The following is a 19022-nucleotide window of genomic DNA, read 5'->3' as shown; positions in this document are numbered from 1 at the left end:
GCGGTAACTCACATATTCCTGGGCGAAGTCGATGAGATTCTGTAAGTCGATGTCATCCCGGTAAGCCTTGATGTTGTTGTTGATGAAAAAGTTTAGCTGGTCTTTGATCCAGTCCTTGAAGACGAAGGCGAGGATCCCTGCAGTCAGCTCCAAGAAGAAGATCAAACCGAGGAACACGGAGAACTGCAGAGGAAGGGACGCACACGGCCACAAACAATACCTCAGTCACAACAAAACAAATAACTCCACCTTATGGAGATTGTGTTTTTTTTAAAACAAATTAGAAAAAAAGCTTTGATGGTCTGCCATTCTTTATGTCTGGCTGTGGCGCCTGAACTGATGTGACAAGCGAGAGTGAAGCAACAAAGGCGGCGGTCCCTCAGGTACAGTTACATTATCCATTTACAGTAAAAGCAGGAGACGGGGCTGATGATAAATGCGCAAAAGCCACATTAGCTTCTCAGTCTGACGCCTGACTTATTGCCGCCAATGGACATCTGCTGGAGTCAGTGGATGTTCAGAATGGCAGCCAGCGATGAGGCTAATTTTTCTCTGTTACCCACACAGCCGTCGCCAAACAAACCACCTCCGTGGTAACGAGGCGGTCACAGAACATTCTTCTCACTGCTTTTTAATGGGACGGCATTTAGAGCATATTTATGATGTGTAACCACTCTGAGCATTTGGTGTCAAAGTGACACCTGCTTCCCTCATAGCACCATAGCTGGTGTGAACCTTACATCTGAAGGGGGGGCGGAGGGCTGTCAACTGGGGCAAATGGTGTATGTGCTTCAGAATCAGAGAGACAGCTTACGAATTTAAGCAGGAAGGTGTTTTCTCTGAGCGCTCCGATGCAGCCGGCGAAGCCCAGGACAAACATGACCCCTCCCACGACGATGAAGAGCCAGACGGGGTCAAAGCCGCCGAGGTCTGTGATCGATGACAGGTTTGACAGGACGCCCTGAGGGAAAGAGGGACAAACTGATTAAACTGAAATACTAACTTGATTTTCTACAGGGACCTTCTGCAGCCTTCACAAAATCCTATTTAAAAAAAAGGAAAACAGTTGTTACTGTTGTTAACATCAAATACTGTTGCCTCATTCAGAAGTTTTCAACCATATTTATTCAACTTTCACTGCTGATAAAAATAAAAGAAAGGGACGTGTACTTTCAGTGTCTTAATAGAGTCCAGTTAAAGGAGAATACCTTAAGCTGGGTATACACTAGGGGTGGAACGATTTACAAAATCCAAGGTTCGGTTCGGTTCACGGTTTCGTGGTCACGGTTTTCGGTTCGGTATATGTTGATTGTTACACCGAAATCGCATAAAAATTAATGAAATTAATGAAAAAATGCAAAAAAAATGTATGAATTGCAATTGTTTTTTAATGATCTGCGGAAACCCTGGATCATTTGAATTTAATCATCTCGCGCATGCCCTCTACGATCTCCAAGGAACTCAGAGCGGAGCGGACGGGAGCCACAGCTGAGGCTGTAGGCTTTGCTTTGAGCAGGCGGTCTGGAGCGCAGCGGGGCGGAGCGCTGATGGAGTATGAGGGATTTCGGGGTTAGCATGACATGTTGGTCATGTTGCTGTTAGCATAAAGAAAACGTGTTGCACAATGCTTGCACACTGTTGCACTTTTATCGTAGGTCACTCTAAATGCAAAGTGGTCCCATACAGCAGACCTATAAAGTGCTGCTGGCGCGTCTTCCAACTCCTGTTCTTTCCCACTCGCCATACCCACACAATTCTCCACAACAACTGATTTTTTTCTGCTACGCTCGGCTACGCTGCTTCGCTTCTTCTTCTACTTGTTTACTATAGGTGGTTGGCTTTGGTCGCGGTACCGCCACCTTCTGCTCTATGAGAAAAAGGAGCAGTGCATGAACCGAACGCAACACATGCAAACCGAACCGAGACAGTCGAACCGAACGGTTAGGACGGTTTTCATAAACCGTCCCATCCCTAGCTTACACTGAAATATTTTTTCAATTGTTGCACGCAGCTACAGCTCACAATGTACGACGGAACTGCAGGGTTTTAAAAGTTCACTGCATGTCTAAAAACCACGTCGGATTCAGCTCTGCAGCGAGATGGCGCTACTCAGACTCGTCTATCTGGAATCAAAACGAGTAGAAGAGGAAAAAGACGGAAGTATTGATGCCTCCTGTTGAATTTGAAGCTCACTAGAGAGAAATGTGCTGCTTTGGCAATTTGTCCAATTTTGTGCTGAAACCCCTAAAAAGTAAAGGCGACGATGTAAAAAAAGATGCGGCTGAGCAAACATGGATACTATGGTCTGTCAATTTTTCCGAAAGAACTCCATTTCAATCGCACCACCGCCATCCTTCTGTGTTTTCATCTGAGAGGAAGAAGAAGAGGAATCCTTGTTTGCGCACTGAGCAATTTGCCTACGGCCACCTTACTTTTTTTTTTTTTTTTTACTGACTAATAAAGGTTCAATAAAAAAAACGACGGCCGACTGAATTTCAAACATGTTTGATTTTCTCTCGACCGTACGATTCCTGATCAGGAGGCAGTGGTGAGACGCTGATCGCCCCACGTTACTCCATGTACACTACATGATGCACCAACAGGCTGAAAGTCGGCCAGATCGAAAAATTCTCGCACGACTGGAGAATCGGCCCCGAAACAGCTAAAAAAAATGCCCGGCTTAAAACTTGGTTAGTTTTTGAGGGTGATCCAATCATCTTCTTACTATCAAAACATTTGCAAATATTTATTTACTTTAGGGCTGCAACTAACGATTATTTTTAAAATCGATGAATCGGACGATTATTTTTTCGATTAATCGATGAATCGGACAAAAAATATTTTTTATATTAACCTCTTTATTCCAAAATAAACATTTTAGACAGAACAAACAAGCACACAAGTACAGGTTGCTCATTAACTGTACTGGTGCAATATGAAAAATAAATGTTTGTGTTAAAACTACGCAAACTTACATGAGAAATGTAGCTGTACATCCACAAAATATAGGGTACTTTGTTTCATAAAGCGCAAAAAAAGACATTTTTGTTTTTAAAAGCCCCTAAGGGGTTTAAACAATAGGTCCCCCCATTTAAACAAATGAGTTTTTTTTAGACTAGAAGAGTTCTGCCTTTTAAGACAGGAAAGTACAGCAGTTAAAGTTGCTACTTGAGAAAATACTGAACCATAGAGATAAAAATAGCCCTGTGATTCAAATTATAAATTGTATTTGGAATAAAAATGAGAGAACTAGGGGTGCTAAAAAACACATCCTCCAAAGACAGATATTTACATGGGAATGTGGCATATAATTAATTGACATATTACTGATCTTGCTGGATTTTATTCTGCTTTACTTCCATAAATTGCAGGATCTTCTTTACTTTATCTTCACCAGAAGATTTAAACTTTAAAAGCCTTGCCCTCATAATTTGCAAGTTAATTTATTTATAAAGTAAATATAAACGCTGCTTAAGCTAATTCAAATGAAATTAAAAGTAAAATAAGTAGCCAACCTTATCACTGTCTGTAACCTACTAACAAGGTAAGGAAAGCATCAGATGAGCTACCTGAGAAACTAACGTTACGTTTCCCCACTTTAAAACCAAACAAACATGGTGGTTCCGTGCCATGTTAATTTCTTTTGAAAAAAGTTGCATGTTATCACTTTTTTCGCTTTACAAAGCGCAGGCTATTTTAATTATTGTGATCAATTTGCGCCGTCAATCCCGGTGCATGCGCGCTTCATTTGCAGTCTGGACGCTGAGGCTCTGACTGAGAGGGACTCCTGCGGGAGTGGGGGGAGGCGCCCCACGGCAGAGTAGGAACATGCATGCTTTCACGTAAGAGTCTCCAAAAGCCGCCAGTGACACCGAAAAAAGTCGCCAGATTTGTCGCTAGTCGCTTTTTTGAAAAACATTCGCTGGAGGGGTCTGAAAAGTCGCGGAGTTGGCAACACTGCACCTGCGGCGCTGACTCGCTCTGCCGTATTTTTTTTTCTTCCTCTTTCAGTCAAGAGTCAGTGATGACGGTGCGGCGGATGACGCAATAATCGCGCGACACAACTAATCGATGATGAAATTCGTTGCCAACGCTTTTAAAAGTCGATTTTTATCGATTTTATCGATTCGTTGTTGCAGCCCTAATTTACTTTTTATTATTTTTTACATTTCTGTCTCTTTTATCCACCTTACTTTTATCTTTTTAAATATTTATGTGTCTCTTGTGCTTCTTTTATTTTTATCTGTGATTTGTGAAATGTGAACATGTGTGTGAAAGGTGTACTACTACTGCACAAAATTGCCCATACTGGGACAAATAAAAGCTACTGAACTGAACTTTTTACTTAACAACACTTTTCAGGAACTACCTAAATAAAAATTTAATAAACAAATCAGCATTTTTCCCGCCAATTGCACGATTCCGTGACCAAGGAGATAATACTCTTGCCATTACCCTGAACAAACTGAGTTTTTTGGATAGTGGATGTTTGTTAACATTTCTTACTAACTCAATCTTCCTAGTATTTTTTTTCCAGTCATCTTCCAGTTTAAAATCCTCCACAGATCATGTTTTCCACAGAGCAATTGGAACTTCAATGAAGCCAACATTGAACCCAATGTACAGTGTTTTAAATACATAACTGAAATCAGCAAACCTTAGAGGATACTTTAAATAAATTCAATGAAGACTATCCTCATGCTTTAGCATCTTTCAAGGCAAAGAGAATAAACTGGTGCAATTTTAATAGTGACCAACCCAGATGATTGTGCTTCATTAACTCTTTTCAAGTATAAAAGAAACGGACAAGTTTCCTCATAAAGTTCCTTCTGACTTTAAAGTGTTTTTATTTCCTCTTCCTGGTGTCATTCCTGTGAAATAATGATCTAAAACTCCAGATAGTCATCTTCTTCTTCTATTCTCCCTGAGGCGAATAACATTAATTCATTTGAAGTTTTTTTTCTTTTAACAGCTATACCTTTACCTTAAGTTTAAAGCGACTCCACCTAACAGTTACTACGTGCAATTATAGAAACAGGATCGTTATTTACTGCTACTCCTGTTTTTTTTGCAACAGGAAATCCTTTCTTCAACGTGATAATGTTGTTGCTTACATTAAAGAAAGCAGTACACAAAGATTTGGTGTTCGAACATCCTGTCTGTGTGTTCAACATTCAGCAAGCCGAATGCGTGCTACTCTAACATTTATCATACAGCTTTGTTTAGAAAGCGGTTTGGGAGGTTTGTTTTTTTTCTCTTTTTTCTTTCATGCACAGATAATTAAAAAGGGACTCCAACAAACATGAGCCAAATTACTGAAGACTCATCAAAACGTACAGGATGTTAGCTACCTATTCCACAAACCTCTACCCCTACAGAGACAGGATGATATAAGCAGGATGTGTGCTGAGCAGGTTGGTGCCATATGTGCTGAATCAGAAAAAAAAAAAAAAAATGGGGCTGTAAAACATTTTGACACAGAAATTTTTTTTTGTTTTTTAACACTTCTGTTTCATTGCTTTTCTATTCTCTTTTGCAGAAAAATCATTTTGATTTCCTGCTTGGCAACAGCTTTAACGTAGCTTATATTCACTTTGTTTCAATCCTTATCAATTCATGCAAGGTACAACATTTTTAACTTTACCTGAACAAACAATTTAAAATCTCTTTGAGGTTAGAATTTTACTCAATGAAAAACAAGTGGCTATATTAAACAGTATTTTTCATGATGACAAAAGTAACAGCATTTCAGGAAACTAAAAAAGCCCTATTAGAAGAAGGAAATGCCATTTTATTGTGTTTTTATGTCAGTTGTGGCTGCAATAAACTGCCTTCATTAGAGCCTCAGCGCACGGCCTTAAATAATAATGTCAGGCTCCAAGAACTGAGCTTGAAACTAATCACCTTAGTCACTCAGACCTAAATTCACCATTAGGCTCTTCCAGCCACTGCTATTCATCATGCAACCTAATCCCTATAAATTATTCACACTGTTCCACAAAGGTATTCCAGAGCAGCCCGATTTGCACACAGTTCATGCCCGAACGTTACTAATCGGTACACGCCGCCATGCTGCGGCAGCATTTACGCAACAGAGTGCTGCAATTTCTTGTTAATTAATGAGCAAAGTGACGGTTAATTCAATCAGAAGTTTTTCATGGGGTGATAACTCACTGCATATCGAGGGTTATTAGTAAACAATGACCTTTGAGTTCTTTGCTGCGTACAGAGAGAACGAAGCAAAACAACATGTTTCTGTGCAGTTCTTCCTGTATCATAACTTCAACAAACACATTTTCAGACAGCTTTGAGCTAAATGATTGTCATATTAAATGTTCAGACTGTTTGTTCTCATCAGTTTAACACATTTGGATCATCTGTATGTACCTGTACTCTATAGAATCGCTATCACATCGTTTGTGTCGAAACTCAACCACATATCATATTTTCCGCCTGTTCTTGTCACAGCCTTTGGAGGAATTTTAGCAATGCGGCAGTGCTGTTAATTCTGTTCGTCCATGGGTGCATTTGTGTACGTATGTTTATACATACCTTCTCCTCCCATGCCCACAGGCCTATCCCCAAGAATGCTGCTCCTAGCAACTGTAAAACAAAGCAGACAGAGAAAAGCTTTACTGTGAGAGAGCAAAAAAAAAAAAAAAACATCCTTAACATAACTGAAAAATGCATGACTCAGATTTAACTCCAAATAAATGTGAGGCATTATGTGCAGTTTAACCACTGGGAGAGGTTTCATAAAATCCTCGTTTATCAGGCACATCTGGGATGGGTATATTTACAGGCGATGTCTCCAAGGTGATGTCGGCAGATAACGTAACACACATTAGGATTGTTTTTGTTTTGTTTTTTTTTGTTAAATTCATCCGTCACCTCCCCTAAATTAAAAATGACTTATGGTTTTAATAACATTAACATCACAGTACAGAGAAAACTGAACTAGAAAAAAAACAAAAACAACAACAAATGTCATTATCCTACTTTATGTCCCCCCTACTGAGTTTGGTTGAGCATTAGATTTTCTATCTTGCATTTTAATATTACAATGATGACAAAGATTGCTGAGGCACAGCTACACTCTGCACCACTAACAGGCCTGTCAGACTGGAGCCACAGTTAGGCATGTCTGAATGATTGAATACAACCGCTTTGACAAATAAGGCCATAAATGCTGAATGTCTCGGGTCAAAAAAGTGTTTTTAAGGTGCTTTCAATCTCTTGTTAGATTAGGAAATCATTGCAAATCTTTAGGGCACTGTGAGTTAAGGCTGATCAGTTCAGGGAAATAGTTTTACTCTCATATTCCAGTGAAGTCTCAATTGTTAGTTTTGTTTTGTTTTTAACAATGAATGAATGAATCATCAAGAGATTGACCTCTTTATAATGAGATACAGATTTAGACAAAACATAAGAGCGATTTTTAGCTCAAGTAAGTATTCCTGTTTTTCTGCACTCAGTTGATTTAATGACTACATGGGGCAAGATGCAGCAGTTCTATGTTGGTTTTATTTAAGATGAACATGTGAAGCAATTTTTTCTTGTGTGCCTGATAATTGAGGAAGCTTCATATTTATTGCTCTGCATGGCGTAATGGTCATCCAGTGCATGAAGAGTGAGCGTTTGCATCGGGCATGAAGTAAAAACAATGGATCTGTACAACACAATCTAAAAAGTACGAAGGTTTTTGAAACTCGATCTGAAAAATTGAAAGTTGAAGAAAAAAAAAAATTTAATCTGCAAAAAAATGACAAATAAAAAAAGAAATAACCTGAGAAAGCAGCAAAGTTATTCTCAAAACATGTTTGATTCAAATGTGTTTAATGTGTCACTTCTTGATTGTATTTTATTTCAAAAATGTGTTTTTTATTACTGCTATTGTTGCAGGACTTCCACGTAAAATTTGCATGAGAAAGTTCTTACTTCTACTATCGTATATGGGTATTTGTGCTATATGCAACTCTCCTCCCTTCGTTCCTCATAGTGGCAGACCGACTTTAAATGCATTACTGCTACCTAATGACCTGGAAGAAGAAATTTAGTGTTTTGCTCTTGTTTAATGTGATTAACATTCAGTACCTCTGCAGTTTAAATATTGAGTTATGCTAAATTGCGATTATTTTGTAAATGCAATCACTTGCCCAGCCCTACTCCACAGATCTGTTTGTTCTATCTAGTTTTGCGCTGATGCCATTTTTTGGCCCCGATACCAATACCTGTCTTTGCATTATCGGCCGATACCATACCGATACCTTCTGTTTGAAATTGATGTGTGTGTATATATGAAGAACTGCATACTACTTGGATGTAAAATAATTGCCATCATGGCTTTGTCAAGCTGCTGCCTACCTTTGTGAAGCAGGAAAAAAAGACTAATACAAAGTGAATTAAGTAGAACTTTTTAGTGCCTACCTGGAACAGGTGACAATAGTTGAATAAACTTTTGGTTTATTGATACCGTTTTGAATAAAAGGTATTGGTGCCCTATTTGTTGGTGCTAGGGGTCAAGTTTAGTTTGATGCAAAGAATATGATCTTTGATGAACATATTTGAATTGCAGAGGATCTGCGAAACAACTCAAGGAATGTGAGGGAAAATAAAAGTCCAACCTGTGACGCAAAGGTTGGCTTGAAATGTTTTCAATGCTCGTCAGGCAGAAAAATTAAATAAAATAATGGCAACCAATTGTATTCTGTCAACCAAAGGGGTAGTGATGTTACAAACGACAGCACCAGTAGCAGTGTGGCTGGCTTGGCGTGGTCGTTATATAAGAGTTCTAGTGAAGGGTGTGGTAGTGCTAGATTTAGAAATAAAGACACAGCCAGAAGGAGTCAAGAGGTAGTAGGGATTAGATCGACAGATCAAGAGCTTTACTGTTTTTAACCAGCAGCAAGCTGAAGGTTAAAACTAGACTTTCACCAGTAAGGGACACAAGATACCACCTAAAAGACTATTTCTGCCTTCCCTTAAGCAGTTATGGAAGATATACAGCTTATACTGAATAAAGGTTTTCTTAATACTTCCAAAAGAAAAAAAAAAAAAAAAAAAATATATATATATATATATATATATATATATATATATATAAACATTGTTTATATCAAAAGCTTTAAGCAAACAAAATAGTTTTCATTCAGCCTTACTGGTGGGGTTCATGCATGACCTGTGGCTACAAGAGGATTTATGAGTTCTGGTTCTTTGTTTCAGCCCTCTGAGTGGTGTACTTAATGTACATACATTATATTACCAAAAGTATTTGCACACCTTCCTTGACTCCTATATGAAATTCAGTGACATCCAATTCTTAATCCATCACGTTCAATATGACAAACTAAAGGTTAGGGGTGTGAGGAATAATTGTTTTGGCGATATATGGGCTATTCGGCTGCCCCATATAATATCAATCTTTTACTTCCTAGTATTGATTTTAAAAAACAAAAAACAGAACATGGTTACCTGAAACAATGAGGGAAAACGGGCTACCCCTACCCCGCCACAGTGGAAGACATGGACCCAAACCCCAAACAACATGGATACCAAAATAACTCAAAAATCCATATACAGAACTTGCTTTCCTATCTTATCATATGATTTTGATAGCTGGGTAAAATATCACAATATATAGGGATATTGCAATATCGCATGTCATAACCCGTATCGAATCGCAGCACCGATGCCAAAACTCTCCCCTACTAAAAGTGTTCTATCATGTTAGAGGTCAGGATCCTGTGCAGACCAATCAAGCTATCCAAACCAAACTCCTTCCCTATCTTTATGGACATGGGTGAGGCATTGTTGGGAGCATGAAAATGACCAAAATGTCATGCTGAGGCATTCAGAGTTCATTTCCCTGGAACAAAGGATTCAGCCTAGCACCTGAAAACAAACCTACCAGACGATCCCCCAAATTTACACTTGACAAAATACAGTCAGAAAAGTACAGTTTTTTTCTTTCAGCTGCTAAACCCAGACTTGGCCATCCGATTTCCAGATGAAGGTGTATAATTTGTCACCCCAGGGAATGCTCCTCTACTGTTTGTCGAGTCAAGTGGCGACATTCTTTGCACCACTGCATTGCACTTGGGGATGCATGGTCACGATACAGCTGCTTGGCCATGGAAACCTATTCTATGCACTGCTCCTGAGCTTTCTAAAGGCCATGTGAAGTTGCCTTTCCACCTCTGTCATTCCCAATTTCTTTAACTTACTTAAAATGCCTTTGAAAGCTGAAATTAAAGTTTCACTACTGGACTCAAAGACCCGCTGCACAGATTATAGGGTTGTCAAAAGTATCGAGACTCAAAAAAGTATAGATACCAAAATGTTGTATCCGGATACAATACTCGTTTTTAAAAGTATCGATACAGTGCTACAGTGCTTTGTTTCTTAACCAGTTTGGCAAGTGTCATTGTTATGTGTGAAAAGCATAGCCAAGGAAGGAACGCTTAATTTTAATTTTATAAGTTTTTTATCAAGCTTGCTTAATATTGTGCACAGCAAACAACCTCAAAATATTGTTCTTATTGTTTATTGTATTTTATTTATTAATGAAAATATTTCTGTAGAATTTTGGAGTCTTTGTTTTTATCCTTGTGGTATTGATTATCGAGTATTTTCCTTAGTATCGGTATCGAGTTGAAAAGTTTAGTATCGTGACAACCCTAACAGATTAATCAGGGTCCATGCTGGAAATCACTGAGCTCGAGGGAGCATCCCATCCTTTCGAAAATGTGCCTGAATTCAAACACCTGTGGCCATAGAGGAGATTGAAGCATCTTTTTATTTGGCAGCACAGTGCGTCAAGAATTTGACACTGCAGGATTTATGGACAATAAATTAATGTGAAACTACTGCAGAAAGTTGCGAAAACCATAATGACTACCATTGATCTGCATTTTCTGCCTCTTGTCTTTCTTTAAAATTCAGTAGTGTGCAAAGCATGACTCAATGATATTTGCAGGGCTCTCACCAGAATAATTTATGAGCGATACTTTAGTTTGCTCACTGCTGTTGGGGCTATAGTGTATTCACCTGTCGATTCATGTCCTCACAGTTCTGTTAAACAGTTCTGTTTAAAAAGCAGAGTTTCTGCAACCATTTTGCTTGTTGAAAGTGGCATCGACATTATGCCATTGTTATTGTAAAAGTTTCAGGTTAACTTTTGTCAGGACAGTAACGCGCTGAGGAGGATGCCGAGATGTCAGTCAAAGGGCTGAAACGCTCAATAAAAACATGCCTTTATGGAGTGTAACGGCACTGGCGGGAACATTGAGCTTGGTTCTGCTGGAGGTTTCTTCCTGTTAAAAAGGGGTTTTCCCTCTCCACTGTCGCTACAAGCATGCTTAGTGTGAGAGATTGCATTCGAGTCAAGAAGGCGATGCAATCAACTGGTTTTCCTTAGATAGAAAACTTTGAATCAATCTGACTGGATGATCTGGTGAACTGCAAAGTGCCTTGAGATGAAATATGTTGTGAATTGGCGCTATAGAAATAAACTGAATTGAATTCTGATTAGATGCACCCAGGCTGTCCTTTGAAACCAAGATGTTGCAAACTCTTATAGTGGGATGCAGACTGCAACTAAATACATTTTGCAGATCTAATTCTTTTATAACCTGGCAGAGATGATTTTAAGGTGTATAAAATGTGGAGACCGTAAAACCAAACCAAATTTGCTCTGACAATAAACCAAAAAGTAGGTCTTTGCAGACTGTGCTGCATTTAACCAGATCAAAACAACTTAAAAAAAAAATCACAGAATTTTAATGTTGTTTTTTTTCCGTTGCTTATTGATCCATGTATTTCAAGTTTGCATGACTCACAGCTAGAGCAGGAGAAGACGCTGAACAACCCCCTCCTTCCAAAATATATGACATCAACTCACCACAACCATGTCACTACAACAGGTTCTACAGAAAGACTTCAAGCGAAACACAAGTGCAGGCAGATAAAGTTTTAACTATCTGCACAGCAGAAACTGATAGTAAAAAGTTCAGATCACACTGAATACTTTGAATGGCTTACCAGATCAAGCTTAATCAAACTTCAAGATATCTTTAAATATCAAAGATAAAAATGTACATAGTTTAGTGCTTGAAAATGTGTCTAGTTTAAAGTATAAATATAAATGAAAGAAAGCCACAAAAACACACCAGTAAAACCCAGTATATAAGGAAAACACCTGAACTGCTCCAAGATAAAAATCATACTGCTGTTATTCAGGAACAGACTTTGGTTTGACATGTAACACTATACAAAAATATAATAATTCCCCACCCAAAAGTTTAATTTGCTGCAGAAAAAGTGCCCATCAATAAACACTAGTAGTCACCACAGCTGTATATATATGAGCTTCTATAGACAGCATTGTGTGCATGCAAATACCAGTGAAATTTATTTGCACTTGTATTTGCTTCATGTCAACAGAACCATGCTGCTTTGATGTGAAATGGAAAACATCCGTCACAAAAATAGTCATAGCATCCTATTTCTCATTCAATTGTAAAAACAGATCAAAAAAGGGAAAATTGCTGATGTCAGATTACATAGAAATATCACTTTCCCGAAAAAAAAAATCAATAAGCAGTGTGGGAACCGAGCATTACAGCGTTGAAAGGTATATCTACTGTGCTGTAAAGATTACAATGCTGTCAGTTAAATTTTAACAGATAAAGACACATGGTTGCGACTATTGTATAACAGTTTGTTGGTAACTGGCCTTGACGCTGAAATTTCGAAACAGATAAGGGCGGCTAAAAGAGAGTTAATGACACTCCGTTCACTCAGGCCGAGGAGCAGACAGGTGTAACGAACCAAAAGCTCGGTTCCAGTTCTGCTTGTTTTTTTGTTTTTTGTTTTTAAATAATCCATACAGATCATGTGGTTTATTCAGATCCGGTATCTGCCTCGCTGAAGTTCCCAGACTGAAGACAGACATCCTTTTGCGAGCAGAGGGGGAGGGGATAAAAAAATAAAAAAGCTAACTTCGCAGCAAAAAAAAAAAATAATTCGTAACAAACCTGGTAGGACATAAACACAAGTGACAGAGGGTCAAAATGCAAGTGGAGTTTACCTGACAACTAGTTAAAAATTAATATTTTTTGTGAACATCATCAACTCCTAGAACACAGGACTGTATACAAGTTAAATTTCATGTCAATTATATCTCAATTATGTTTAAGTTTAACTGCGAAAGCCGTATGTAATTCCACCTGGCTAAATAATGGCTCATCTGTGCCATGTGGTAGTCAGGTTATTTCCAATCAGGGGTTGACGTTAAGGATTTTTACCACTTGTCCTTCGGGCAAGTGACTTTCACATTTTCTTTGCCCAGAAACAATTTTCACTTGCCCAGTATAATGTTTGATAAATATAGTTCCTAATTTTCATTTTTGTATATATATATATCAATGAAACATGTTTGTTTTTTAAATGTTTTTTGTAATGCAGTATTTTTTAAGTTTACAGGTTCCTGGTGTGTATATGCATGCATCAGATAAAGAACTCAAGCCTACATTACCGTTTTAGCATGCTTTTCAATCCTTCCTGCACATTCTTTTCAAGCTAAACTTTGCTTTAAACTGTTGTGTGCTTGGAAAAATATAAATTGTAATGTTAAAAATCTAAAAAAAAAAAAAACCTTGACAGGTTAAAAACTTAAGATAAATGACAAGACATAAGTCAATGTCACAAATGAAAAACTTTTATTTTAGAGTAACGGTATGTTTATACAAGATAATACTATTAATATAATGTGACTTTTCTAGAGAATCATTATACATAGTTATTTTTTACAGGGTTTCCACATTCTTACATAATTTCAGAATTCCCTGACTTTTAACTGACTCAGGATTAGTTTTCCCTGACAAAATAAATGCAGCAACAAGACAATAATAATAACATAACAGGTCACCAATTTAACATGTTTAGCTCTATAACATTTAAATGCACCTCTCCAATGTCTGAGAGAAAAAAAAATTTTATGAGTGACCTGCATCACTGTACAGAAGACTGCCATATGATAGCGCTTTCTAGCTTGTTTGTCGTTTGGTAACTACATAAAAATTACCGCTAGGTGGACAAAAATCACGCCATCTGACGGAAAATCTCGCGTCTTTTTCAAATCACGCGAGAATGTGTACAAAACAACAAAAATGGCGCCGGCTGGGTCATTTTCAACTAATGTCGGTGAATTTAAAGTAATTTTGAGTGATAAATACATTTCTTTTGCAATCATTGCACTTGCCCGGTGGGCAAATGCAATGAAATGTGTACTCTCCTAAAAATAAAAAGTACTTGCCCTGGGAGATCGGGCAATGGTTAACATCGAGCCATGCCAATGTAATGAAACAACACAAGAAATAAATGACACAAGGTTTTAACGAGATATCTGACAATACTAAGGATGACACCTGCTAGGGGAAAAAAAAAAGCAATTTAAAGATTAGAAAATACTGAATCTTTAAAAATGGGGAAATAGCTCTTTAGCACAACTTGGATGATTGAGCTAGTAGACCAGATTAGAATTTAAGGGTTAGCTAGTAACGGTGATTTCAAATCGTTCATATCTTGTTTTGCAACAAATGCTAAATACAGCATAGCTCATAAGAATAAGAATAATTGTTTGGTTCTTTATTTTGGTTTTACCAATAATGATTCATTTTAACACATTGATATTCTTCTAGTTCAAGCTGTGCTCAGGTGTTGCTTGTGAAAAACTTGCCAAATCCTCTTTCAGTTTGCTCAACAGTTTAAGATGTTGACCTTTATTTTGTTTTGTTTTTTTCTACAGGATTGGAAAAAATGTTTTAAATCATTCCTTTTTTTTTGGGAAAAGGGAGATTTTTCAATGTCTATGTGACCCGTGTTGGCCAGTGCAATAAACCATCACTTTCATTTAAAGTACAGGGGTAAATCAAGAACTACTTCATATGAAATGATGGAAAGCTGAGATTTAGCTAATTGGAAATGATTTACAACAATTTTTTTTATTTTTAAAACACCTAACTGGATATATTTTAAGGGGGCTGTCACTTGTTGGTTGATAAATGCTTGAGAAAGTTAGGCAAATTCCTGCCTTTTTAGCTACAAGATGAAACACCTTAGATCGCTTATCCCGTCGTCATCACATCACCCATCTGTCACTGTCACTTGCTCTGCAGTCTTTAATCAGTCAGTCGGAGTCAGCTTAGGAAAAAAACGATTTTTCTGACACTCAGGGCTCATCTTCTCCTAAGAAAATTATTCTTCACTCCCTTTTCTAAAATTGAGATTTTTTTTAAAGATTTTAAAAGCTAATCTTTATGTAATCTTTACCACCACCCAGACAACCTCTCATCTTTGATATCAAAGCTTAATACGAACTTCTACCAGCTTTAAAGCGTCCATTAACGTTTTTGCTTTTTGTCAGGTACACGTAAATAATGTGAATATTCCCCAATATTCAGTTATTTATTGCCTCCATTTTAAGTATTTCTTCAGTAGTTCTCTATTCAATTCAAAAGGAAATGAAATGTTGTAATAACTCTTCTGCTTTTTTTCCATCGAGTCGTCGTATATTTTGATAGCAGTGCTGTTTAGAGTCCTGGCTGTCAGAGGGAAGCCTCAGGATATTGAAGGCAAAGTGAAAAATATGCAAAAAGAAATATAATGTATCATGAAAAATGACTGGAATATTTTAAAACCCATTATAATAACATGTAACAATAACTTTTAAATAATAATATAACTCTAAAAGTTATTTTTTCTTTACATATTTCGTAGGCTGTCTGTTAGTTCAACGTTGTTTTGGAGGTTGTGGCATGGAGATGTTTATGTGAACTAGTTAACAACTGTTATGTATTTTACCTTTATTCGGAAAAGCCCTATAGAACATATTGTGAGCCGTCCTCACCTACATCGTAGACGTTGGAGGCTACTTTTAAAGAGAACTGAGATTTGAATCAAACCAAAAAGTTAAACTGTATTTAAATAAAATCTCAACAAATTAGTTTTATCATAAGGATAGAGCCTGGCATTATCTCACAGTCCCAGTGCATAGCTCTGATTATCTATACGTGACAGCAATCAAAGCCTTATCTCTGAGTCAAACTTCCCGCATGGCACAATAAGGCTGGGTTGAATGAACTTTAAATGAATGGGTGGACCGAAACCAAACAGAACTTGCTTTAGAGCCTTGCTTACATTACTTCCTTTCATATAATTTTTCCCAGAGTGTAACATGAGCCCCGAAGGTTATGCAGAGGTCAGTCTGCAATGCTATAACACTACTGTACTAATGCAACTGTAAGAAAACAGCGCTCTTTATTGATTGCTGTGGCCATATTTTATCACCTCTCAACAGTTAGAAAATAAATGCGAGCAATAAAAGCAATGCTTATGTTCCATTTAAAACCCACACTAAGTCTTTGACTGTCATCCAACTCTGCTTATAAGTAGTTTGGATCTCATTCTTCATTCCGCTTTTATTTCTGTTCTTTCTTTGCTTCATTGCAGGCAAAAAAAAAAAAAAAAAACTGTCGGGAACAAGATGTTTTTGTAAATGCTGTCTTATTCACTTTCAAGGGTTGTTTCTAAAGAGTTCTGACTAAGGCGACTGTCATAGAATGAGGCTATTTTTCCACATGAAAATGAGAGACGTTAGATAAGATCTCTATTTGGCCCTGTGAATGTAACAATCTGTGGAAAAACAGATTGTTGTGTCTGATTAGATGAGAACCATATCAAATTCATTGCCTAAAATTAACCTGTAGCTAAGTTTGCTGTCGTTTTTAAGGGCAGCTCAGCCTGTCGTAAAGCGGCGCTCTGGGTCAAATGACTCATCCAGCAATGGATCCGATCTGCTCAAGTTACACAGGCGGGTTTTTTAAAGAATAGCCATCAATATTTGCCACATGCTGATGATTCATCTACAAATATATATTTAAAATATGCAGGCATATAGTTTGGTTTTGAGTCTTAATGAATAGCTGTATACATACAATTAAGAAACTTAATTCATAGGGCACTCTGCGATGTACTTTGAAAATCAAAATTTCAAGCCAATAAGGTTATTGGAATCCAGTACAAGACCTTATTAACCTTGTAACTAGGGATGCACGGTATTGGGATTTTGGCCGATATCCGATATGCCGATATTTTAAAACTGATGTAGCCGATAACCGATATCGATACTGATGTTAAAGCTGTATATAAGTAGTCATTGAAAATAGCAGTTTTGTTATCCATTTCTGACACTTTGAAAAATAATATACTCAAATATATTTTCATATGCTGATATCAAATCGATTATTAAAAACGCGGTATCGATCTATTTTACTTTCAAAATCTTGTGAAATTTCATCGTTCTGTTACAAACTCTCGTGATATTTTGCTAATTCTTGTGAGATTTTGTTAGTAAAATAGATCGATACCGCGCCAATATATCAACATATAAAAATATGGCAAAATTTCGTGAATTTTCGGGGGATTTCGTAGCATAACGATGACATTTAGCAATATTTAATTAGTAAAAAAGATTGATATGGTGTTTTTAAATGGCAATATATCAGCATATGAAGATATTGTGATATTTTAATGTATCAATATTTTTTCCCTCGTCTTTAGAAGTTTTTAAGTCTGTAAAAAAGAAGTTTTTGAAGAAGAAGTAGTATTTTATTTATTTTTTTAGACTTTAGAAACTCAGAAGCTGATCAAATACCGGGTTAAATATTGGCGGGGTGGCCGATGTCCGATATTCAGTTTTAAGGCCGATACAGGCAGATACCAATAGGGGGCCGATTATATCGTGTAACTTGTAACATTAAAAAAAAAATTATTTTGGTGGCAAAAATTAATGTCAATGTAATAACAAGAAACACCAACTTGATAATTACAGTAACTTGCCCTATAAAGGGTTTAGCATTATTTTTAGTTGGAATTTGCCAAATATGGACATTTTACTAAGGACAGAAAACAGCTTATGGAAGAGAACTGTTTGATTTCTGAATGTAAAAGAAACAGATAGGCAGCAGAAATAAATAATAAAAGGACTAATCAGCTCAGAACGGAAAGACTGAATGTCTCAAAGTGCATTTAAATAATACATCTTACTTTTGACAACGCCTGTTTGGCAAGTGAGTAGTAGTTTGAACTCAAGTATCAGAGAATCTATATGCTGCAGTGGCTGGTTACAATGGGTGTCTCTCCAGGAAGCACCAATCTAGAAGCAGTCAGTGCTTTGGGGTCATTAATCTGTGGGCTCGGGTTTAAACTAATGTCACGTAACCGAACCCAGCTACCACAGTTTGTCTACTTCCTTTACAAGTTAAACATATTTGAGGTTAACTCACATGACTCCACCCTGAAAGTATTTCACTAGTGGTAAAGGCAAACAGCTGTATAATCAGGTGATATTGTCCTCGCTCCCCCCAATATGCTCATATTGAAATGTTGCTCTAATTACCCCGACTGGATAAAATGGGTTAAAGATTAAGTTTTAACTGTTTTCACTCTAGAGCAAAGCTAGGAACAACAGTACAATAAACTTTACATTCAGGTGTAATAGGTGAGTGTGTTTAATCAAGCTTCTAGTTAACTAATATTTTTCGTGCGGTTCTGGCTGATCTTGGCATGCTAGCAGAAAGATAGCAGAGGCATGTCCTTCATTGAAATACTTAAAACAAAAACCAAAAATCCATATTGAGTATTGTAAAATGCTTTTATCATTGTATACTTGTTAGCCATATTGCACAGCCCTAATCACAGTACAATCAAAACATAATTTAAGAAACGGCCCTTTATTTGATAAATTTGTTTATTTGATAAAAATTTTTACTGACCTCAGTAACCATGGCAAGACACACCTGTATCAATCAGTTCATTGAGTAACGAAAGTAGGGCTGCAACAACGAATCGATAAAAATAGACTTTTAAAAGCGTTGGCAACGAATTTCATCATCGATTAGTTGGGTCGCGCGATTAATGCGTCATCCGTCCGCCGTCGTCATCATCACTGCCACTTGATTGAA

At 37.3% G+C, this 19022-nt stretch overlaps 1 protein-coding gene across 1 annotated transcript in view; it reads right to left on the bottom strand.

Annotated features, from left to right (window-relative positions):
- The window catches only part of tspan17 (tetraspanin 17), a 40162-nt gene that overhangs the window by 7751 nt on the left and 13389 nt on the right, over positions 1–19022 (bottom strand). The window contains exons 2-4 of the mRNA XM_038284613.1: positions 6553–6603; positions 815–961; positions 13–183 (exon numbers count right to left, since the gene is read on the bottom strand). Of these exons, the coding sequence (XP_038140541.1) occupies positions 13–183; positions 815–961; positions 6553–6603 (369 nt within the window). The remainder of the gene's footprint in view (positions 1–12; positions 184–814; positions 962–6552; positions 6604–19022) is intronic.

Source organism: Cyprinodon tularosa, unplaced genomic scaffold, assembly GCF_016077235.1.
Source record: "Cyprinodon tularosa strain WSP-4 unplaced genomic scaffold, ASM1607723v1 ctg20, whole genome shotgun sequence".
Lineage (NCBI taxonomy): Eukaryota > Metazoa > Chordata > Actinopteri > Cyprinodontiformes > Cyprinodontidae > Cyprinodon > Cyprinodon tularosa.
This window is presented reverse-complemented; position numbering and strand designations above follow the sequence as displayed.